The 25,686-nt window shown below is 41.1% G+C and overlaps 1 protein-coding gene across 1 annotated transcript; it reads left to right on the top strand.

The window, feature by feature from the left end:
• The first annotated feature begins 2,003 nt into the window (after window positions 1-2,003).
• CAV2 (caveolin 2) lies at window positions 2,004-13,215 on the top strand. The gene is made up of 3 exons (XM_070755482.1): window positions 2,004-2,311; window positions 2,915-3,102; window positions 11,211-13,215. Exons 1-3 carry the CDS (start codon window positions 2,162-2,164, stop codon window positions 11,359-11,361), a joined length of 489 nt encoding a protein of 162 aa, XP_070611583.1. The 5' UTR covers window positions 2,004-2,161; the 3' UTR covers window positions 11,362-13,215.
• Window positions 13,216-25,686: the final 12,471 nt, after the last annotated feature.

Here is a 25,686-nt window from a genome sequence, read left to right as displayed (position 1 = left end):
TTTTCTTTCTAATATATCCTGTTGTTTCCACTCCATTTCTCTTACCCCATTTAAGTGAAGAAATCCAAGATTTAAGGGAGCAAAATCTGGACTTTGTGGGTAGACCCACAAAGTGGCCCTGGCCCACCTAGCCTAGGCAGGCAATTCCCCTGTGTGTGTGTATAGGGGGCAATGTTGAACTGGTCATATCCACCCAGCTACAATCACCTGGCCACTATGAGTCATCATATGTCTTACATGTAACTGGCCCTTTGAGGGCAACCATAATGCTGATGAAACTGAGTTTGATACTCCTATTTTAGAAAGTCATTGAGGTCACCTGGAAGTTTATCTGTCTTCAGGGTCACCTGAGTGGTTAAAATGGCTGTGGAGCATTCTTGGAACTGTTGGAAGGACTGTATTGTAGTCTGGAGATATATGATATTGCATCCCTCCCCCTCTGTTGAGACAGGGCTATTCAGTTTTGACTAGATTGCCGTTTCGACCCCCTCTTTCAAACCAGCGGTCCTCTCTGTCCAAAATGTGGCCTTTGCCGTCTTCCAAAGAATGGACTTTGTCTTTTAAATGTGAATGGACTGCTGAATTTTGCCATGATGAGTTTGTTCTCCTATGTCATGCCATGCATTTATGCATTTATGGCACAACATAGGGAGAAAAATGGGATGAGAAGTGAAAGGTCTTCAAATGAAAGCCAGAAAGTCCAGTTGCCCCCTGAAAAAGCACCTGTGGGATATTTTGTTTGTTTGTTTGTGAAACATGTACAGGAAAGTAGTTTGTGTAAACATAAGGGGCGTGTATAAGTGCACTAATGTGCCTTCCAACCCCTGTCCTATTGTCTCTCCTATATCTTCTCTTCTATATCTATATCTTTTCATCTATTCTCCAATTGATATACTGTATTTTTTATTCCTATACTCTCTCCTCTTTTTCAGTAACTGAATTTAAACATGCCTGGGATGATTACTATATATATACTGTATATACTATATATATATTTACTTGAAGGTATCCTCTATTACCTACATTGTGTATTATTGTGTATTATTGTGTATTGGACAAAATAAATAAATAAAATAAAAAGTAATGAGGACAGTAGGACAGGGATGGTAGCACAGTTCCCTCTAAGCTGAGCAGTGAGCTCACTTAAAAATCATCATCAACTCAGAGTTTTCCAAACCTGTCCAGAAGCCGAGAGGGAAAAAGTGAGAGGGAAGGAGACAGAGAGGAAGAGAGGAAGAGAGAGAAACAGATAGAAAAAAGAGAGGAAGGAAAAGAGGGGAAAAAATGGGAGTAAGGAAGAGAGAAAGAAAATCAAAATCTAGTTTGAAACTAGCTCAACTATTTAAGTGGCATTTTGATATTGATAGAGTTGCCCTATTATGAGCTCACTGTTATAGACACACAGTACAGTATTTTATTTTGAAATTCTCTGAGGCAAAACAGGGTGGTTTTTTTTTTGTTTATTTATTTATTTGTTTATTTATTTATTTATTATTTCTGTGCCGCCCAGTCCTGAAGGGACTGCCGCTCAGACACTATACTTTTCTCCCCGCCCCCCCCCCCAAAAAAAAATTAGACGGAACACTGGATGGTAGGCACAATGGTACACTTATGCATGCCCCTTACAGACCTCTTAGAAACCTGGAGAGGTCGATTGTAGACAATCGAAACATAGAAACGTAGAAGATTGACGGCAGAAAAAGACCTCATGGTCCATCTAGTCTGCCCTTATACTATTTCCTGTCGAAGGTTGAAGATTTTGGGTTTTGGGAAGAAACCACAGAGTCAGGTAGCGCGTGTCAGGTAGTGCATATAGATAGGACCTTTCGGATAAAGCTACGTCTATGAAACGAGCTGTCAGAAACTTAGACACGGCCTTTGTGAGCATGCCCGGCTACCAAACGGGCGCCTCTGCCACTTCCATCGGGCTCTGGCGCTCCCGTTTGCGGCAGCGTCGGCAGCCGAACTGGGCGTCGCTCGTGGGTGGGGACGTGTTTGTGTGTGGGCTCTGGGGCGTGGTCTGGGCTTGGCCTTCTCTGCCCAGCAGCACCCTCGTGCAGGAGCCCAGGGCAAAGGAGGGGGCACCGAGAGGTGGGGGGAGGGGAAGGCGTCCCCGGCCGCAGCCCAGGAATTGCTCCGCTAGACACCCAGGCGAGCCATCATGGGGCTGGAGAAAGAGAAAGCGGACACCAAAATCTTCATGGATGAAGACGGCTTCAATCGGAACCATAGCCCCGCGCCGTCGGAGACTGACAATAACCCGGAGAAAGCGCCCGACCGGGATCCGCGCGGGCTTAACAGCCACCTGAAGGTGAGGGCGCCCCGATTCCCCGTGCAGGCTCCTCACATTTTTTGAAAGTCGCCTTCGAGCCCCCTTTGAGGAAGTGGAGCGTTATCTCTTTATGCCATTTAAGGCGAATTTCAGCGCGTGGGATTCCTCCCCCCTCCCCGTCCCGATTCCAGCCCGGTCTGTCATTTGGGGTGCCGGTTTCCCCGCTCGCTCCTTCCCTCCCTTTGCTCCTCGGGAAAGGAAAACCCCTTTATTTAGGCTCAAGAGTAGTTTCTGAGGTTCTCGGTTGTCCTCTTGAATCCACCAACTTCTAACTCAGGTCTTCAAACTTGGCAATTTTAAGACTTGTGGACTTCAATTCCCAGAATTCTCCAGCCAGCTATGCTGGCTGGAGAATTCTGGGAGTTGAAGTCCACAAGTCTTAAAGTTGCCAAGTTTTGAGGACCCCTGTTCTAACCTTCCATGCTAATCAGCCGGAGTCTTTCAAAACAATAACAAAAGCAAACCAGTTGTTACCGCTGCCTGTTGTCAGGCGCTTTCCCCCTCCCCGTGAAGACCTCACTCTGCATTTCAGAAGAGGAGCTGTGTTTTTGCGGTGCTCATGCTTGTTTCCCTCTGTTCCAGCTGGGGTTTGAGGACGTGATAGCGGAGCCTTCGTCCACTCACTCTTTCGATAAAGTCTGGGTCTGCAGCCATGCTCTCTTTGAGCTCAGCAAGTACCTGATGTATAAGCTCCTGACCCTTGTCCTTGCCATTCCCTTGGCCCTGATTGCAGGGATTCTCTTTGCTGTGCTCAGTTGCCTACACATCTGGTAAGAATTTCTACTGAAATCTTAAGAGTTTCCCCTTGCAAGTAATGTGAAAGATGTAATCAGTCATCTCTGGTGATCCCAAATATTGCAAACAGTAATGTTAGAGTGATTTATTTGAAAGGTAGCAGGCTTACAATCTATGTCAGGGGTCCCCAAACTTGGCAACTTAAAGACTTGTGGACTCAAAACTCCCAGAAGTCTATGCTATGCTGGCTGGAGAATTTTGGGAATTGAAGTCCACAAGTTTTAAAGTTGCAAAGTTTGGACCTCTGATCTAGGCATTTGCATTGCATTTACTGCAGATAAAATCTACTGAGTTGGCATGCTTAATTTATATAATGAATGTCAATTAGGTGGAATTTAGCATTACAGGGTGCCAACTTACCCTGTACCCAGCTGGCTGCAGATTGGAAGGCTAAAAAAGAAGACCCCAGACCTGGAGGACTGGGGAGAGAGATTGCATCTATTTCCTGACTGACTGTTGGTTGGTTGGTTTCCTTTTCTCTTTAAAACAAAGACATCTTTATCTTCCTCTGCTTACAATGAGAATATTTTTAGAACAGGTCTCATATCATTCTCTGGCCAAACATATGGAATAATGGCAGGATTGCTTAATTCCCAAAGTATCCTTTGGGAAGGGGTTTTTTTTTTTGAGGATGGGATTTCCCAACCTCAAAAATGTTAATGACTCAACAATTTAAAAAAAAATCTGCAGTAGATCTAAACATGGGACATCAACCCATATTGAATTTTTCATCCAGCAAAATAGTCGGTGCTCTTTTTCTCACTGTAGAGAGGTTCTCAGATCAGTTCTGTAGTATCTCAGGACCAGTGCAGCTTTGATTTGCAAAATGCTTTAAAGTAATTCTTTATGACATTATTGTAGCTGGGGTTTAATTTAGGACATGTTCATACATGCCTGTCCCATTTTTGCTTTTCCTTCCAATGGTTGATGTTTGAATGTGGATATGTGCACTATTATGAAACATTGTATTTGAGATATCATTGAGGGTGGCATTCATTTGCACATGCACATTCTTTCAACTACAGTCATGGGGAATATACACATGTGGAGCAGAAATTGTTTTAAGCAATATTGGGGCCCTGTTTCCCAGAAAGCTTAATTGAACCCTGACTCCCAAGGATCCCTTATTTATTTATCAATGTACTTAAGGTACATATTTACTTAACAATATGTGTAGAACACCCTACCTTCTTAAGGAATGACACAATTTTTCCATATTCACATATGTGTCCAGGGTAAAGAGACATCTTGCCATAATCCATAAGGCAAGCTGATTGTGGCATGAGTTTGTTAACTGTGAACCTCCAACTTTTCAGTCTGTATGTATGTGAAAGATACAGAAAGTGTAGGTATGTTATTTGTTGCAAGATGCACAACAATGACAATACTGTCAGAAGGAATTATTGATAAATGCTTTTAGTGAGTATTGAACCCCTGCATTTCAAAGTAGGCTGTAAATATCTCACTGAAAATGTATCTCCTTATTAGGCATTACTATGGCACAAGTATAGGAACGTAGGTTTCTGCATTTGTGAGCAGAAACCCTTCCAAGACTGCATTCAGGATATTAACTATTTCAGAAGGGATGTGTTCATTAAACCAGAAAGTGGAAATATTTCATTAATGAGGTTTATAACATCTACTCTTACTTAGGGCTTTTTATGCTATGGTTTAACTATAATTCATTTATAGATTCTATACTATCAAGCAAGTTGATTTGCTATGGTTGATAATTTCAAAAATTCTCTGATCACTGAAGAAAGGTGATACTTGGCACATTGCATAAGTTCTTGGCCAATTGCTAATCCATCCCATCAAGTTTATCAAGTTTTTTATTATGGTTTTTGGAATTGCATTATCTTTCTTTGTTTTATGGAACCTAAAAACAGAACTGCCTTATTCTAATTAAAATAGTGATATTTTACCCTGGAACCTGTTGAACATTCTTCATGATTTGCAGTCAACATTGTTCAAATTCATAAATCATAGCCAAAATCTACGTTGTATTTTTGAAGTAGATTTTTAAATAAGGCTTTCTGAGGCAATTTTTCAGTAAATGTAAGAAATATCCAATATTACCTCTTCCCCGAAATTGATCTGCATTGCTGTGGACTATACATGGTCAGCCTTGAAGATTGGTCAAAGTGATAAAAAGACAGAATACGCAGGAATTCATCTTTGTGTTTTATGCTTATGCAGGAGCAAAAAGACATCTGCGTCAATTGTAGAGATTGCTAATAGGAACAATGAAGATAATATTCTTTCTATAAGACTCTGTCAGTAGCATTATAAAATACAGGTGGCCTTGACTTATGATTGGTCCCTCAGCAACTACTCCACCTTCCCAGAGCTCCTTACCAGTTTTGAAGTTCTGTCAGCTGGTGCTACCTGCAGTCATGTGATTGTATTTTGAGCACTTGACAACTGGTCCACATTTATGGTCAATTATACATCCCACAGTTATTTGACTATGATTTATGGGGATTTTTTTTCATGAAGCTGGAATTTACTTCTGGTTTTCTGGCAAAAGGTGTCCATTGATTACAATGGGCTCACTTAAGAATTAAGATGCTCATTTAACAACTGCAATATTGACTTAACAGCAGACCCCCCCCAAAAGGTTATAAAATAGGGCACCTGCTTAATGACTTATCAGGACTTAATTACAGTCATTAGTAGAGAACTGCATCTATAGGGAAATTTATTTTATTTATTTATTTATTTTATTCATTCAATTTTTATGCCATCCTCCTTAGACTCAGGGCGGCTTACAACACGTTAACAATAGCACTTTTTAACAGAGCCAGCATATTGCCCCCACAATCCGGCTCCTCACTTTACCCACCTCGGAAGGATGGAAGGCTGAGTCAGCCTTGAGCCGGTGATGAGATTTGAACTGCTGACCTGCAGATCTAGCAGTCAGCTTCAGTGGCCTGCAGTACTGCAATCTACCTGCTGCGCCACGCCGGCTCAATCACCAGTGTGTGTGTGTATGTGTATATCACACACACACACACACACACACATACACACACACAAATGGCATACTGACAAATCTCAAAAGTGTTGGTGATATTATGGAGGCCACTTTGGAGAGGAAAATTCGTAAGTGGGGTATTACCATTGAGAAGCTCCTTCTGTAATAAAACAGTAAGATCCTCCCCTTTAAGTTGTCCCAATCTAGGTCCTGTTTTAGTATTAAAAAATAAGAGAATCCAATGTAGGTTTCATAACTGAATTCCCCTGGGAAAGTGAAAAGGCTGTATCAAGCAAGTCTGCTTTTATAGCCCCTACCCATAGAAATAGAGCATTTAAGGTCATTCACTGTTTAATAGGACTTTTTAGGACTCCCCAAAGGGTGATTTCCAATTCCAGTAAGACTTGCCCAAAAATCTGAAGGCTGAATCAGGTGAACAGACACGTGAGGCCATTGTTCTGTCTTCCTGTGGAATCCCTTTGGTTAAGGAGTGTGCAACTGTTGCTTGTTTTGAGGGCAGGGTAGTGAATTCTTCTCAAATGCTCCCAATGTCCTTTGGGAAAGAGCCAAAGTAACTCCAAATTGTGGATAATTAGATTAGAATCACAGATGCACAACACACAGAGAGACAGTCAAAAATACACACCTTGCTTCATGCAATTTCATGAGGGACTGCAATTCTAGCTCCACGTTTTGTTTTTTCACCTTCAAAACAGGGGTTTTATTATTTACCCACTTTAAGACAATAGCTGTTGAAGGTTGAATACCACCATGGGTAGAGAAGCAATTTCGAAACCATCACTCAGAAAGCATTGCTGACATGCCAACAGAGAGGAGTTGTTACACTGTTAGCCTGCCAAAAATTTAAAGAAGAACTTGACCTCGCATTCTTTCTGCACCCAGAACGCACCCTGAGTGGAGAAACAATTACACACCCACATTGGAGGACAGAGTTTCACCTCTCTATGAACTGAATTAAGAGCATGCACAAAAAAATAATTTCATCAGGCTTGGAGGATAATTGAAGGGTTTTCTAAAATGAATCGTAATTATGAGAATACAGTACAGGGGCACCTCTACTTAAGAACTTAATTCGTTCCGTGACCAGGTTCTTAAGTAGAAACGTTCTTAAGTAGAAGCAATTTTTCCCATAGGAATCAATGTAAAAGCAAATAATGTGTGTAAACCCATTAGGAAAGAAATAAAAACTTGGAATTTGGGTGGGAGGAGGAGTAAGAAGAGGAGGAGGACAGTCGCTGCTGAAGGAAGAAGGTGAGGAGAGGGGAATCAAAAAAATCTAAAACTTTAAGGCTTAAAAAAAAAAGAGGGACTCTGAGGCAGTTCCCAGAGAAAGGAAAACGCTCCGTTCGCTCTGCGCTGCCCAGAGCAAAGGGAGCGTTTCTTTTCTCTGGGCGCTGGCAGAGGTTTATTCCCTCTCCAGGCTCCCAGAGAAAGGGAAATTCTTTGTTCGCTCTAGACTGCCAAAGCCTACTTAAGCTTCACCGAAAGGCTCCTCTGGCAGCCCAGAAAAGCCCGAGATGGCCAGGATTAAAGGAGGAATGGCAGGAAACTGCTTTCAAATTTCCTGGGAAATTTTTCCGGGCTCGGGTTCTTAAATAGAAAATGGTTCTTAAGTAGAGGCAAAAAATCTTGAATACCCGGTTCTTATCTAGAAAATTCGTTCTTAAGTAGAGGTACCACTGTAATTTGTTTTTTTTAAAGCTATGGTTGCTATTTGAATTTAATTTGGACCTTTAACTTATTGTACCGTTTTGTAGGTTTTGTTATACAGGTAGCCATAGCTACATTATCTGTTAAGCCTAAAATAATAATCTGAACCTGTGCCAATACCAAACACTTTGAGCTATTTGCAAGCATGATCTAGAAAAGTTGCCACTCTGCATTCTTCTGTTGCCTACATAGGTCTTTCTCCTTTCCTTTGGCTGCAGATTTAAATTGAGGAAGAAATGTCAACAAGTACATTGGAAGTCCTGTATGACTATTTACATATTCTTTAAAATAGATCTTTGTGGTATATGCTTGGTGGTAATTATGTGATCTATTGATTCATTATCAATGTTTCCAGTAAAAGATGCCAAATTATGTCTGTAATTATAGGAATAAGATGGAAACCTAAACTATTAAAATGAAAACAAGAATTTTAATATATGCAATTCACTGCAGATTTATTATTTTCTTTTTGTTTCCCGGGAGGATTGAATGACATTTCCTAGATCTTTCTCACTTGTATGGATTGCTATTGTAACCAAGGCAAAGGTAAATCATATTTGTGATTAGTTGCTTGCCTGTTTGGATTCCATTAAAGGACCTAAGCAGAAGTTAAAAAAGAAAATTCTGTTTTTAAATGAAAAGCCCCAATTAACTGACATCAATATGTAAATGGAAATAGCAAGCAAGATGCTCTATGGAAAACTCCAATATTAGCAGAATTTATTTGTTATTTATAGATATGGTTTAAGAACAAGAATGGGCAGGGCCAAGCAGGCATCAGGCTCCAATTGTAGATACAAAACCGGGGGACGTTTTTGCCCTTCCCAGGCTCCGAAGGCTTTCCTCAAGGGCAAGAACGACCTCCCTAGGTTATGTAGGCCAGTAAGGAGCCCATTTCTGGACTTCCCAAACTTCTGGTAGGCCCATTTTTTGCCCTGTCCAAGCCTCCAAAATTAGTGAAATACATTAAGCATAACATGATGTGGGTCTTCCTACAGCTTGCCCTTAGCAGATTAGCATTGAGTACAGTGCAGGGAGAAAAGGTAAGACAGTGTAAGGATAAGGAATTTTTTTTAAAAAATAGCACAGTGGCATGGCTCAGGAAGGTAGAGTGAAAACCAAGAAAAAAGACTAGAACAGTGGTTCTCAACCTGAAGGTCGGGACTCTTTGGGGGGGTCAAATAACTGTTTCATAGGGGTCACCTAAGACCATGGGGGAAAAACAAATTTCCCATGGTGTTAGGAACTAAAGCTTCTATTCTGGCGCCTTGGAACATATTTTTACAATCCAACCAATCAGGTGTTTACAGTAGAGGTGTCCCTCTGCTCTTTCTGCCAATCAGGTTAAAGTTCTGTTGGGAGAATTGGCATTAGAGTCTTTGGAGAGGGGTGGCATACAAATCTAATTAATTATTATTATTATTGTTGTTGTTGTTGTTGTTATGGTTGGGGGTCACCACAACAAGAGGAAGTGTATTAAGTGGTCACAGCATTAGAAAGATTGAGAACCACTAGACTAGAGGTTCCCCCAAATACGGATTTACCTATCAAGTCCCAATCCTAATAGTATCAGTGCTGCTTTTATTGAGCATAATAAGCTTGAACATATCCAGGTTTTTAGTAGTTGCAAGAAAGTTGTATGAATGTGTAGAACATAGCAAGATGATATCTAGCATCTGCTATGATATGAAAATAACTTTATCATGCAAACAGGGAACCTTGGAGCAGAAAGAACTTTCTCTTGGGCCCTTGTTCTGTAGGTAGAAAAAAAGTGGGGGTGGGCATTTCTTTATTAGTTCTTCAATAACTGAGACAGTAATAATGTTATTTGAAATCTAACTAGAATTGATTGACCTATCAGATTAGGGCAGGGCTTGGCTACTGCCCGGACGACAGGGTGGGGGGGATGCAGTGAGGTAGTGAAAATGAAGCTCCACCCCAGAGCACCCAATTTGCACTGAAAGATTTTGAAAGAAAATACAGGACATCCTGCATAAACCAAGTCCACAGTGTGATAGTAACAATTTTGGTAGACTTTCACTGGATTAGGGCTACACAAATGTAAATAACTATGAACTGGGAGGAAAAAATACAGAAAACTCTTTTCTACCATTTAGTGATTAGCAGATTTTTGGAGCATCACTTACGGGAGAACTGAATGCAGGAGAACTTTTTTCTCCCTTTTTAATGTGATTAGAAAAGACTGTTTCACTTTCATACAACCAAAGAGCAAATGACAAAATAATTAAATATTACTCAAAAGCAAAGTAAGTTAACACAATTCTGTACATATTTATTAAAATAGAGACGCAGAATGTTCTATGGTGTTCATTCAAATTATGTGTTAGTATGATTGCAGGCTAAAATCAAACAATATCCAGATTTATTGATCATGCCATTGTGATTTTAATTCATGACTTATTGAGTAAAACATAGTACAGTTCCAAGATCCACATATCATATTCAGAGGTGGATTCTACTTACCTTCCCCACCAGTACACATTGTGATGGAAGTGCACATTTCCCGGAAATTACCGTCTGCACATGCACAGTTCTCAAAAAAAAGCTTCTGCCCATGTGCAGAAGCAAAAAACAAGATGGCACCACCTACGGTGCCACAGAGAGAACCGGCTTGGGACATGGCAGGCCTGGATTGCTGCCAATTGCAGCGACCCAGACCACTCCATTACTAATGGTTCTATAGAACCGCCCACTTCTGATCATACTACATGGTAAACCAAGTTTCGTAAAAGCTAAAAAATGAAACTAATTAGATAATTGTTGAACATAATGAGTGAATCTGGCCAGTGTCCTTTCCATAACTTGTCATACTTATAAAAATATGTTAATCTTTATTACATCAAGGTGCACATGTGAATAAAACCTATTTTGACTATAAACATCATGAGATTGTCAGTACTTTATCAGACCCATTTAATGTAATAAGGCTTGAGTAAATATTATGTAGATTAAGGTGGATGTACTCTCTTCCTGCTTGGGTTTGTACTGTGTTTTTAATTTTAATCGTTTTAATGTTGATTTTTCTTTTTTATTTTTAAATGTATGTTTTTATACATGTATTGTTCTTTACCAATTATTGTACAACACCCAAAATCACTTTTCATGAGATGGGTAGTTATATAAATTTAATTAATAAATAAAGAGATATTAATTGTACCAAATTGCAACACAGATGCTTCTATGCTAATTTAAAAAAAATTGTAGGCATCTATAACTTACAGTAAGACCAATTCTATCCTGCTACTTATGTACTAAAATTATGTCTTATGCAGGATGTTTCAGATCTAGTCATCTTCATTGCAAAGGTAATGAAATTTAAGAAATTATTACTAACAAGTCTCTTTTTTTGACCAGGATTGTGATGCCATTCATAAGGTCTATCCTTTTGATCTTGCCATCCGTGCAATCTGTATGGAAGAGCTTGACAGATGTTTTCATTGCACCAGTGTGTCACAGCATGGGGCAGAGCTTTTCAGCAATCAACATACGTCTTGACCAAGAGTGAACAATTTGGATCCAATGCTATTTTAGTCTTAAGTGCTATTAAAGTCTCCTTATTGGTAAAATATGGAGAAACATAAGCATTCATTCCAAAGCTACTGCCATTTAAAGGGATGACATTTCCGCCCTTCAGCTGGGTTGCACTTTTTATGAGGAGAAAAGCTTGCATTGGGGACAGGGAAAATACCTATATTGTAACTAAAAGATAACAAGTGACATTTAATAATGTTAAGGTAATGGTACTTTTAATTCTTGGTTTCCATACATATGTTGTGGATAACTAAGGGAGATCCTCTTGAGGTATATTAATCAAATTTACATCTACTGTATTACTCAAATTTCCTAGAAATCATTCTACAAATAGATTTGGCCTATTTATTGATGTTAGGCTATACAGCTGTTAGAAATAAGAATAGAATGAAGAGTTTTCTTATCTTGAAATATGCTGCGAAGCATTTCTAGCTAGCTCTGTTTGTATATAGATTGTATAATCTATCAGCTTCTTGAACTGTAGAACCAGTGAAGGGCTACCAAAATTTTTACTACCACATTGTGGGCGTGGCTTATGCAGGATGCCCTGCATTTTCTTTCAACATTTTTCAGTGCAAATTGGGTGTTCTGGGGCGGAGCTCCATTTTCACTACCCCACTGCATTCCCCCCCCCCATCCGAGCAGCAGCCCACCCCTGTGTATAACCTCTTAGTATACAGGTAGTCCTCAACTTACGACCATGATGGAGCCCAAAATTGCTGTTGCTAAATAAAACATTTCTTAATTTTGCCATGTTTTGCAATCTTTCTTGCCATAGTTGTTAAATGAATCACTGAGTTGTTAAATTAGTGACACGATTGTTAAGTGAATCTGGCTTCTCCATTGACTTTGTTGTTAGAAGGTCACAAAAGGTCAGGACACTGCAGATATCATAAATATGACTCAGTTGCCAAGAATCTTACTTTCGATCACATGACTATGGGGATGTTGCAACGGTCACAAGTGTGAAAAATGATCGTAAGTCACTTTTTTCAGTGCCATTATAACTTTGAACAATCACTAAGTGAGTGACTGAGTCACTATGTCGAGGACTACCTGTAATTCATATTTCAAGTGAAATTTTTATGATTGCTTAGAGAGCAACAGGTCAGAATTGTGTATAATACAGCACAAGCCAAAACAGGTAAATGCTTATGTGGGCACAGTCATTTGAGAAGTTTAATATGGTATTGCCTGCAAGTCATTGAGGCCTTTCTCCCCATTTTTATGCTTTAAAATATTTTGGAATATATATACACATATCATTGGATCACTGATTAGTTCCAACCTCACATAATGAAATCCCCATTTCCAAAGTTGACAGTGAGTGCTCAGCTGTCCAATGTGCTCCAAGTGCAATTTCCAAATAACAGAAGAATTTGTGCAATCAATTTATTTTTCATTTGTATGAATGTCTATAGGAAAGCTCTTGCAGGATTTCAGTGAATTAGATTAGCATGTAAGGACTCCAAGCTGGGTAACCAACTACATGCCTCATGAGAGGAGGGAGGCTATAAGATATATCTTTTAACAGGATTTGAGGGTTTCCAAAATTCTGTAAAAGTTGTGAATTGAAAAGAGATGTATAGCAAGTAGACACAAAGCTTAATAGATAAAGGATATAGGCTGAATACTTTTTGTATTGCCCTCTGTGCATATTCCTAAGTATCAAAAGAAAAAAAAACTTTCCAAATTCACTCTTTAAAATGAGGTGTTGATCTGAGAGGAGAGAAAATATTTATGCTATATTTAATTAAACTTTTGACTTTTTTGTATATATTGTGTTTTGTATGTAAATTACAAAATAAAATGTTATCTTGAAGTATTATTTCTTATGATCTTGCCAGTTATTCTAAAAACATGGACTACTTCAGTCAATGGTCTGCTCTAAAGACCTGCCTTGCATGGAAAGACAATTTAATGCATGCAAGATAGAAAGAGCAGGCTGTCCAATGAGATTGAATTCTATACAAAGAACCAAGCACAGCACTTACTAGGCCTGGGAACTAGGCATCTGACATGGAAGTAAGAAATTTGTAGATAGTCCTTTCTACCCCAGGATGTGCAGCTGTGCTCTTATTTTGTGCAATAGTTATATATATATTAAACACACAAGTGTTCAATTAGCTGTATTAATCAAAGAGCCTTTGATTAAGTTATATAAAACTTCCATTGAAATGCACAGGCTCAATTCAAAACATACACAAGACCTCCTTTAATGCTAGACAACAATTCTATAATATGTATTTTGAAGATTATTTTTATTAAAGTGGTTGATACAACATTTGATTTTTTCTCTTTATGATTGAATATAAATACTGTACTTATAATAAATATATTACTGATCTAGAGTTAGAAGGATGTTCTCTTGCAAATAATATTTATTTGGTTAAAGTTGATTATAGTCATAGACAAAGATTGCAGAAATATGTATGTCAATACAATTGCCAAGTGGACTCATTTTTAACAAAGTCAATAGGCAATATAATGTCCACGACCACCTTTATTATCAGTAGAATGCTGGGCGTCTGCCAGGAACCTTTTTACATCTGACTTAGAACAAAACAAAAAAGTGAATGGCTGGGAGAAAAAGACAAAATTTATGAAATTTTATTTTAATGTATACTGATTAGTGTACATTCAAAGTGACAATAAGGTGACTAAGTCTAAGACAGTGAGGTATGGTATGACAGGCCAGTCCATGCCCACGTAGCATATATTAGCACAAGGATGTAGATATCCAGACAGTCAGGTTTCATGCTTGCAACATGGATTGTTCATTCTTTTAGGCACTTCAGTGTCCTGGACAATCTTGTCCAGTCCTAGGTTATAGTTATAGTTGTTATAGTTATAATTCCTTTTACTGTCACTTGACATCTACTTTGCCTGTGTCACATTGAATTAGCTGACTGTTGATAAAAGCACAGTATAGGCCAGTGATGGTGAACCTATGGCACGGGTGCCACAGGTGGCATGCAGAGCTATATCTGCTGGCACTTGAGTTGTTGCCCTAGCTCAGCTCCAACATGCATGTGTACGCTGACCAGATGGTTTTTGGCTCATACAGAGGCTCTGGGAGGACATTTTTGGCTTCCAGAGAGCCTCCAGGGATAGGGGAGGGCATTTTTACCCTCCCCCAGCTCCAGATAAGCCTTTAGAGCCTGGAAAGGATGAAACAAGAGCCTACTGGGCCCATCAGAAGTTGGGAAACAGGTCATTTCCAGACTCCAAAGGACTTCCAGGGGCCAGGGAAAGCTGTTTTTGCCCTCTCCAGACATTTAATTATGGGTGTGGACACTCATGCATATGTGATAACATGTGTCCATGCTCTTTCAGCACCTGAGGAAAAAAAGGTTCACCATTACTGGTATAGGCCAAAGGCACCTTGTTATGTAAATGCTCACAGATACCCGCATTTATACCTGCATTTACTAATCAAACTCTTGGCACTGAAATCATTTTAAGATCTTTTAGCACCTGAATCTCCAAGTACCACTCCTTAAGAATAAATAATAATAATACAGGAAATGGATGAGGTATATAGGTTACATATCAATTATGCCCGTAGGCATAAATTTCCCAGGGAAGTTCATATAAGGTTTATTTAAAAAACAAAACAAAAGATAAAAGATTAAAGAGACAATATCTCAAGGGAGAGCTCACTTACTTTTAAAAGGAAAGAAATAATCATTCTTAGACAGATCCCTTGGAGAATAAGAAATAAAAGAAGAGCATATAATATTTTGTCCTCACAACTAATAAGATAGAAAATAACATTCAGGTGTCAATTCCTGAGGGGCTGTTGATCTCGCACCGGGTGTATGGGAGGTGTGAGCTCCTCCTTGCTGCCTCAGAGTCCCTCTTTTAAAAAAAAAAAACTTTAAAGTTTTGGATTTTTTTGATTCACCTCACCTCACCTTCCTTTGGCAGCGACAGTCTTCCTCCTCTTCTTCCTCCTCTGTTCTGCCAGCTCCCGGCACGAGCCCCCAATTAATTGCAAAGGTAGACAAAGCAGACACATACACGTGAAAAGGCAAGAACACTGTCTTTATCCAAAGCAAAGTAGCAAAACACCCTTTTGGTAGTCAAAGGGCTCACCTTCAAAATAACAGACTTGAATGTGGTGAAAAACAATAAACAAACACAAAGCAATTAACAAGTAGCTGTGAAGACATCACAGCCACTCTCCTTCAAACGTTTTCAAACTCACACGTTTGACTGGTTTAGGTTCAGAGTCCTGGTATCAAAGCAAAGAGAGTCCTTGGAGAATCCTGAGACAAAAACCACTTCCATTGTCACTGAATGGATAAACTTCCACACTCTGAAGCCAAAACGCTGCCAATTTAATGGCAGTCCCAATTAGTTGAACCACACCCAACCACAGGTGAAACTCTCTTATCTCCTGAAGTATTTCCGCAGCTGCTCTTTCTTAGTCATTGCCCTGCGGCTGCGTACATCAATGAATGCTTCTTCATCTGAGTCCAGCAAAGATAAGGAGGAGGATGAATTGCTCCCTAATTGGCTGTCTGCCATGACTCCCTCTGAGGGTCCCATTTCACAGTCACTCCCTGCTTCTGACACTTCGCTGACCAAAGCAGTCGGCAATAAAACAGGCCTCTGACACTGGGAGGATTCACCCACATCCACCCCCACAGTCCTTGGGGCAGGAGCTGGCCCAGAGCCAACCACAATATCCTCCCACCCAAGTTCCGAGCTTTTATTTCTTTCCTAATGGGTTTGCACACATTATTTGCTTTTACATTGATTCCTATGGGAAAAATTGCTTCTACTTACAAACTTTTCGACTTAAGAACCTGGTCACAGAATGAATTAAGTTCTTAAGTAGAGGTACCACTGTATATGAATCCATCTGCCAAATTTTAGTAAATAAGGACCTAAAAGAAAAGATAAATATAATGAAAGGAGTATTCCAAGGATGTCCCCTCCCCCCCCACCATTTATACTAGCATTAGAAACACTGTTAAGATATAATCAAGACATAAAAGGTTTAAAAATAAGGAAGGAGGAATATAAAGTGCAGGTTTTTGCCCACAAGGTGGCATACATTAAATTTCAGGTTATTGGATAGGGCCCATTATTCAAGTCTGCCAATTTTTTTTAATTTTGTTATCCTGAGCTTGTCTTCTGGGGTGTTGGCTATTCCTGCCAGCTTAGTGTCATCTGCCAATTTCATGAGTTCCTATTGTATAGTGTATGTGTGTATGTGTAGAGTTTCCCCGAAAATAAGACCCCGTTATATTTTTTTTTAAATAAGCACTTGGCCTTATTGCCATGCACTCAAAAACCTGATTGGGCTTATTATTAGGGGATGTTTTATTTGGGGGAAAACAGAGTGTATATATAAACTTATTAAGTGATTTACCCTTGCCTTTCATGGCACATTAAATTGGTGTTTGAGCAAGAATAATTGGGCAAAAGGACTATGATTCTAGAAAAAAACAATTTGTGTGGATATCACAAAGCAGTGTATCACAAGATCTGCTTTGTTCATACACTGCCAAACCCCAGCACCACCTATACAGAACATTTTAAAAGGCTTTAGAAAATCAATCAGTTTGTATTTGATCTCCAGTTCTAGTATAGCTGTGAAATGTGGAGTAATTTTGTTTTCAGAATCCTTGTAATAAGAATATAAAGTTCTCATTAACTGCAAAAGAAGGTTTTATTTTGTGTTTGACAAAGCAGACACCAAGTGAAGTTACATTTTTAACACAGGACATTTATATCCTATGCATACTCTCTATGTGTTTGAATAATGTATATCACCTTCTTTGGTTTCTGGGATAATAATTTGGGAAATTATGGCATGTCTTCAGAATCATCCCTTTTTGTCAAACTAATCTCTGTCATACAATGATATAAAAGGAGACATAACCCCTTTAGGAAAAGTCAAATTGAAAAAAATACATTTTTAAAAAAATCAGTTGTTGGCATCATTTCTACTTATAGCCCTCTGAATGCTGCTGAATTACAGTTCTACAACCCCAGCTAGCAAAGACTACAGTAGGGAATTGAGGGAGATGTTGTTTACCCATCTCAGGATAGTTTTACATTCTCCAATCCTTTGAAGCCCTAAAATATCACTAAGAGTGACACTTTCCTACAGCATGGTGGCAGTGTAAAGAGATCTGGAGAAATATGGGCATCTGGTATAACAAGTTGTCTCCAGGCCATGAGAGGTACAAAATATATTAGTGTAAATTTGCTATTTCAACAATGCTGACAGGTTGCAGAGGCTGGATATCATTCAGTTGAAGCAAGAGGACACTTTCACTTAGCCAATGTTGCTGGCCTCTTCCTGTCCACCATCTACTAATGCACTTGCCAACATGCCACATACGCAGTGTTCCCTCTAATTTTTTTGGGGGGTGGGCAGAAAAGTATAGTATCTGAGCGGCAGTCCGTTTGGGACAGGGCGGCACAGAAATAATAAATAAACAAACAAATAAATAAATAAACAAACAAACAAATAAAAAACCCACCCTGTTTTGCCTCAGAGAATTTCAAAATAAAATACTGTACTGTGTGTCTATAACAGGGAGCTCATAATAGGGCAACTCTATCAATATCAAAATGCCACTTAAATAGTTGAGCTAGTTTCAAACTAGATTTTGATTTTCTTTCTCTCTTCCTTACTCCCATTCTTTTTCTTTCTCTTTTCCTTCCTCTCTTTTTTCTATCTGTTTCTCTCTCTTCCTCTCTTCCTCTCTCTCTCCTTCCCTCTCACTCTTTCCCTCTCGGCTTCTGGGCAGGTTTGGAAAACTCTGAGTTGATGATGATTTTTAAGTGAGCGATTGCTCACTGCTCAGCTTAGAGGGAACTATGCACATACGGAATCTAATATTGTAGCTTCCTTCCAAATCTTCTATGTAACTAGTTGACTTGATAGAGTTTCTGAATCTCAGTAAGGTATGCTTTAACAATATCAAGTGAAAGTGAAGTTAATTTCTGTATTTAGATCTGTATTTATTTATTTCTGTGTTTCTGTGTTTGCTTGCTCGCTTGCTTCAAATAGAATAACTGGATTAGCTATGAAAGCATCCTGCAGCAGACAGAATGGAAATGAAGGGCAATTGCATCCTTACCACCATTCCCTTCATAAGGCTTTTTTCTTATTTGAAACTCTTCATTTAATTACTAGCTGGATCCAGTGTTTTCTCTGTTCTAATTTAGTATTATTTTACTAGCCATACCTGTCTGTTGAAAGAATGATATTCATCAGAGAAGAGAAAAGTTGGGGGGGGGGGACGACCTGTAAGTGATTTGTTACAGTCTTTTTCTAGAAAATTATTTGCACTCCAGTCTACTTTATTCTCCTGATACTTCTTGTTGCTCTCCCATCCAGCATAACCAGTGCTAATTGTGCTATCTCCAAAGCCCAGATTGGATAATCCAGAATCTGTTACATGTTGCAGCTTTATTTAATAGTCAGTGCTATTAGGACTTTATTAAGATCATGACCAAAAATGTTTGCCACACCACCTCTACAAGATTCCTAGGCCCAAATCACTGTTACTGGACTATCTTCTAAGTGAATGGTGATGTAGAAATGTGATAAACAAACAAACAAATATGGTACCTCATGACTCTATTGTGCTCTCTAGTAAAACAATTCTGTTAACTGCGTCTCACAACTCTGTGCAACATACAGAAAAGGGCCCCAGATATGGACTTACTATATTGTAGAAATTGTTTGACTTTGTTGGTTCCAAAGAAGCTGACACACAGTTTATTAAAAAAAAGAACAGTCCATACTCTTAGTCATATTTTATTCTCTTTTCAAGGACATGTTATATATCTAATATTTTTCCTTCAGTAAATAATTGCTAGAAAAGAATGGAGGCATTTTCATAAAGGTAGCTTTACAGGCTGTCAGTTCAGAGGCATTCCACCCATTGTATTTGGACATAAATTGAAATTTGGTCCAGTAAGCATTCTGTTGGACAGTGATACATGCAAGCTAAATTCATATTATGGTGTCTGCTCTGCTCCATAAATAAGGAAGCTGAAAGGTATCATTTATTTCAGAAGGGAATCTGCTCTGCTTCCTAGATATAAAAATGTTGGTTAGTTCAACTATAACTGCAAATTCCAGCTCCAGTGGTCCTTGGAAGAAGCCAATTATCTAGGCCCTAAGCAGTCGGGATTCAGAGCCAGCTAAAGTACAGAAACTGCTTTGGTCGCGCTGATGGAGGATCTCTGGCGGGCCTGGGACAGGGGCTTGTCCTCTGTCCTGGTGCTTCTTGACCTCTCAGCGGCTTTTGATACCATCGATCATGGTATCCTTCTATGACGAGTGGAGGGGTTGGGAGTGGGAGGCACTGTTTTACGGTGGTTCTCCTACTACCTCTCTGGTCGGTGTTAGCGGGGGGTCAGAGATCGACTCCGAGGTCCCTACCTTGTGGTGTTCCTCAGGGGTCAGTCCTCTCCTCCCTGCGGTCTAATATCTACATGAAACCGTTGGGTGAGATCATCCAAGGGCACAAGAGATGGTAACAAGAGTTATCATCAGTATGCTGACGATACTCAGCTGTACATCTCCACCCCATGTCCACTCAGTGAAGCAGTGGAAGTGATGTACTAGTGTCTGGAGGCTGTCAGGGTCTGGATGGGCGCCAACAGGCTCAGGCTCAATTCAGACAAGACGGAGTGGTTGTGGGTACTGCCTCCCAAGGATACGTCCATCTGTCCGTCCATTATCCTGGGGGGGGAAACTATTGACCCCCTCAGAGAGGGTTCGCAACTTGGGCGTCCTCCACGATCCACAGCTGACTTTAGAACATCATCTTTCAGCTGTAGCGAGGGGGACGTTTGCCCAAGTCCGCCTGATGCACCAGTTGCATCCCTATTTAGACAGGGAGTCTTTGCTCATGGTCACTCATGCCCTTATCACCTCGAGGTTTGACTACTGCAATGGTCTCTACATGGGGCTACCTTTGAAGACTGTTGGAAACTTCAGATCATCCAAAATGCAGCCGCGCGAGTGGTTTTGGGCCTCTCAAGACATGCCCATATCTCGTCATCACTCCGTGGACTGCATTGGCTGCCTATCTGTTTCTGGACACAATTCAAAGTGTTGGTTATGACCTATAAAGCCCTACATGTCATAAGACCAGACTATCTCCGAGACCCCCTTCTGCTGCACGAATCCCAGCGACCAGTGAGGTCCCACAGAGTTAGTCTCTTTAGGGTCCCATTGACCAAACTATGTCCACTGGTGGGACCTAGGGGAAGAGCGTTCTCTGTGGCAGCCCCAGCCCTCTGGAATCAGCTCCCCCTGGATATTTGCACTGCCCCCACCCTCCTTGCCTTCCGAAAAAGCCTAAAAACATATCTTTATTGCCAGGCCTGGGGCTGATAGATCTTCCCCATGACCAACGAATGTTTTTAGTATGATTGCTGAGTGAATGTTAATGGAAGTTTTTTAAAACCAAAATTTTAAGGATTGCTTTTTTTATGTATATTAATTGGATTGTTTCATTATTGTTCTTGTGTATGTTGTGAGCTGCCCTGAGTCCTTGGAGGGGGGCTGCATACATATCCAATTAAACCATAAAGCATAACCAAATGCTTTTTTAGATCTTAGTGATGTATTTCATTTATCACAAATTGTTTCAAATATCTGAATTTCTTTTATATCCATATTTCACAACTGACTTTAAGTAGCTATATTTGACCACTTTACCAGACATGACAATTCCTCCTAGCATGTCCTGGAATTCATCTTACCAAATATAAACTGTGCCAGCATGGAACATTCCATGAACTGTGTCTTGCAATCTTGCATGGTTATTACAAAAAAACACCACCCCAAAACAATACACCAAACAAAAAACAATTTTTAAAAGTTCTGATAAATATTAATGTTTCTTGAAGAAACAGACAAAATGTTTATGCCTAGTGCAAATAGCAAATAATTAGGAAGGGAGGGGGGGAAGGAAGAAGGAAGGAAGGGAGAGAGGGAGGGAAGGAAGGAAGGAAGGAAGGAAGTAAATTCAATGATTTGAGATTAGGAGGGATGAAGGTTTGCCTGCCATCACATTTTGCCAGTGACACATCAAGCTCTTCAAGGAAAGCAATCTTCAATCTTCCATCACTCGGCAGTTCCTCTGGACTGGCACAGGAGTTCATGGCCACCATGACAGCCATGGACCTGACTCAAGTAGTTCAGGGTCCGACTCACGAGGGTGGACACGCACCCGATATGATATTCCTCTCTGAGCAATTGAGTAATGGTCTGAGACTAAGAGGCTTGGAAGTGTTGCCTTTGTCATGGTCAGATCATTTCCTACTGTGGCTTAACTTCCTGGCTCCAATCCTTCCCCGCAGGGAGGCGGAACCGATTAAGGTGTTCTGCCCCAGACGCCTGATGGATCCAGAAGGTTTTCAGAGGGTGCTTGGGGTTATTCCAGATACACTCGTTCACAGTTCGGTGGAGTCTCTTGCTGAGGCCTGGAACAAGGCTGCAGTGGGGGCCCTTGACCGGATTGCGCTGTTGCGACCTCTCCGCGGCACTAGACCCCGTAGAGCTCCATGGTTCAATGAGGAGCTCCGGGAGTTGAAACGCCAGAAGAGACGTCTGGAGAAGCGATGGAGGAAGAGTAAGTCTGAATCCGATCGAACACTTGTAAGAGCTCATATTAAGACTTACAAAGTGGCGCTCAAGGTGGCAAGATGCCCGTATCATGCCGCTTTGATTGCATCAGCAGAATCCCGCCCAGCCGCTCTATTTAGCGTAACCCGCTCCCTTCTTAATCAGGGGGGAGTTGGGAGCCCTTGCAGAGTAGTGCTGAGGATTTTAACATGTTTTTCGCTGATAAAATTGCTTGGATCCGGGCGGACCTCGACTCCAATTGTAAAACAGAGTCGACTGACAACGAGTCAGTCGAGGTGACTGGGGCTAAACATCTTTGTCCATCTGTCTGGGCGGAGTTTGACTTGGTGACACCTGATGAAGTGGACAAGGCCATTGGAGCTGTGAGTTCCGCCACCTGTTTACTGGATCCGTGTCCCTCTTGGCTGGTTTCGGCCAGTCGAGAGGTGACACGGAGCTGGGTCCAGGAGATTGTCAACGCCTCCTTGGGAAGGGGGTCCTTTCCGGCCCTTTATAAGGAGGCACTCGTGTGCCCCCTCCTCAAGAAGCCTTCCCTGGACCCAGCCGTGCTTAATAACTACCGTCCAGTCTCCAACCTTCCCTTTATGGGGAAGGTTGTTGAGAAGGTGGTGGCACTTCAACTCCAGCAATCCTTGGAAGAAGCCGATTATCTAAGTCCTCAACAGTCTGGATTCAGGGCCGGCTACAGCACGGAAACTGCTTTGGTCACGTTGATGGATGATCTCCTGCGGGCCTGGGACAGCGGCTTGTCCTCTGTCCTGGTGCTCCTTGACCTCTCAGCGGCTTTTGATACCATCGACCATGGTATCCTTCTGCACCGGCTGGAGGGGTTGGGAGTGGGAGGCACTGTTCTCCAATGGTTCTCCTCCTACCTCTCCGGTCGGTTGCAGTCGGTGTTAGTGGGGGGACAGAGGTCGACCTTGAGGTCTCTCCCTTGTGGGGTGCCTCAGGAGTCGGTCCTCTCCACCCTGCTATTTAATATCTACATGAAACCGCTGGGCGAGACCATCCAAGGGCATGGGGTGAGGTATCATCAATATGCCGATGATACCCAGTTATACATCTCCACCCCATGTCCAGTCAACGAAGCAGTGGAAGTGATGTGCCGGTGCCTGGAGGCTGTTGGGGCCTGGATGGGTGTCAACAAACTCAAACTCAATCCAGACAAGACGGAGTGGCTGTGGGTCTTGCCTCCCAAGGACAATTCTACTTGTCCATCCATTACCCTGGGGGGGAATTATTGACCCCCTCAGAGAGGGTCCGCAATTTGGGTGTCCTCCTCGATACACAGCTCACATTAGAGAAACATCTTTCAGCTGTGGCGAGGGGGGCGTTTGCCCAGGTTTGCCTGGTGCACCAGTTGCGGCCCTATCTGGATCGGGAGTCATTGCTCACAGTCACTTATGCCCTCATCACCTCGAGGTTCAACTACTGTAACACTCTCTACATGGGGCTACCTTCAGATCGTGCAGAATGCTACCTTCAGATCGTGCAGAATTCAGATCGTGCAGAATGCAGCTGCGAGAACAATTATGGGCTTCTCTAAGTATGCCCATATTACTCCAACACTCCGCAGTCTTGCATTGGTTTCCGGTCACAATTCAAAGTGTTGGTTATGACCTATAAGGCCCTTCATGGCACCGGGCCAGAATACCTTCAGGACCGCCTTCTGCCGCACGAATCCCAGCGACCGGTTCGGTCCCACAGAGTTGGCCTTCTTCGGGTCCCGTCGACTAAACAATGTCATCTGGCGGGACCCAGGGGAAGAGCCTTCTCTGTGGCGGCTCCAACCCTCTGGAACCAGCTCCCCCCTGAGATTAGGATTGCCCCCACCCTCCTTGCCTTTCGCAAACTCCTTAAAACCCACCTCTGCTGTCAGGCATGTGGGAACTGAAACATCTCCCCATTGCCCATGTTGTTTTGGTGTTGGATTGATTGTGTGCTTGTTTTTTAATATTCTGGGGTTGTTTTTATGAATTTTTTAGCTTAAAATTGTAATTGGATTGGTGGGTATTGGATTTGTTACTATGTACTGTTTTGTCATTGTTGTGAGCCGCCCCGAGTCTGCGGAGAGGGGCGGCATATAAATCCAATAAATCTAAATCTAAATCTAAAGCACTGCTTCAGATATTCCCTGATCAGGTAACTTTTAGGGAGGAAAAAGATATTTAAATACCAATATTATTTTCATAAAGAGCTTGTCTGACAGCAACTTTCTGGGACCAAATTTTGGGCATTTCATCCGCTCCGAGTCCTTGGAGAGGGGCAGCATACAAATCTAATAAATGAACGAATGAATGAACGAACAAACAAACAAACAAACAAATAAATCCTCCAAGCTCTTGGTTTTTACTATGGTAGATTATTTCATAGAGCTCTTTTAAGAAACTTTGCTATTCCTGGATTCAATGTAGGTCTTTTAAAGATATCCTTGCCCATGGGAAAGGGTTTTAAATAGTTATGATAAACGATTTTCCATATTTATTACTGAATATTTGAATCTGAGGTGTGGCAAAATTTTCCTGCTTAGGAGCCTGGAAGAGATTAAGTTATCATAAACAAAGGCGCTGTCCTCTGGACAATTCCGGTAACTTTTTGGGCTAAAACTCTTCAAGTATGAGCCTGCCCTTAGAAGTTATTTAAAGATTACCAGAAAGGCTCTGCAAACCCAGTTTTACTCCCTGCTCCCATGATTTATGCAGCCTTATCCTTTGGGGGTGGGTGGGAAGGATGAGCATAGCAGGGCTGGGTTCAATTGAGGTTGGCTACTGTTGAAAATACTGTAATTCACAATCCTTCTGTATCCACTCACTGGATTCAATCTTGACACAAAGAAAACGGCAGCAGTGAATCTGAAATACATAGGAAAGGGAGTGGTCTCCCAAAGAATGAGAGTTCTGGAATACATTGAACTAATGAAATAAGAGTTTGTAAAATAATTAATGAGATCTAATGTCAGTCTTATTATCAGCAGACCATTGAAGTCAAGTTTGTACGTGCATGTTGTTTTGTATGATTTCTATTCAGTTTTGACTCGTTGTGACTACAAGTGTATCCATGTAGTTTTCTTGACAACCTTTTCAGACATTATCTTTTTCCTGGGATTGAAAGAGAAGGGATTGGCCCCCAAATCACCCAGCTGGCTTCTCCATGCAGGACTAGAACCCAGTCTCTCATTTTTAGTCCAATGCCTTTAAGGCCTGCACCAACTTGGCTCTCATTACAGCCAATAGAATGACTGAATCCTGAGCAGCTTGTTTATCCTAAGCAAGATCAAATCATAGTCCAATGTACAGTATGTGCTGGATTTTGCTGGAGGATTGGACCCAGTGTCCCAACTGTCCCATTCTAAGTTTCTTATTTATTTTGGCTCTCAGCATACTTGATTGATTGATTGATTGATTGATTGGACTTGTATGCCGCCCATAACATATCTAATCCAATTAATATAAATAGCTAAACTAAAAAACCAATTCTAAAAATACTAAAACATTATAAAATCATTCTTCCAGATTCTAATGACCCCAAGCCTGGCGGCATAAATAGGTTTTCAGAGTCTTGTGGAAGGCAAGGACAGTGGAGGCAGTACCAATCTCCAGGGGGAGCTGATTCCAGAGAGCCGGGGCCACCACAGAGAAGGCTCTTCCTCTAGGTCCCACCAAG

The sequence above is a fragment of the Erythrolamprus reginae genome, chromosome 6, assembly GCF_031021105.1.
Source record: "Erythrolamprus reginae isolate rEryReg1 chromosome 6, rEryReg1.hap1, whole genome shotgun sequence".
Taxonomy (NCBI): domain Eukaryota; kingdom Metazoa; phylum Chordata; class Lepidosauria; order Squamata; family Dipsadidae; genus Erythrolamprus; species Erythrolamprus reginae.
Note: the sequence above shows the minus strand (reverse complement) of the source record. Positions and strands in the feature narration are given on the sequence as shown.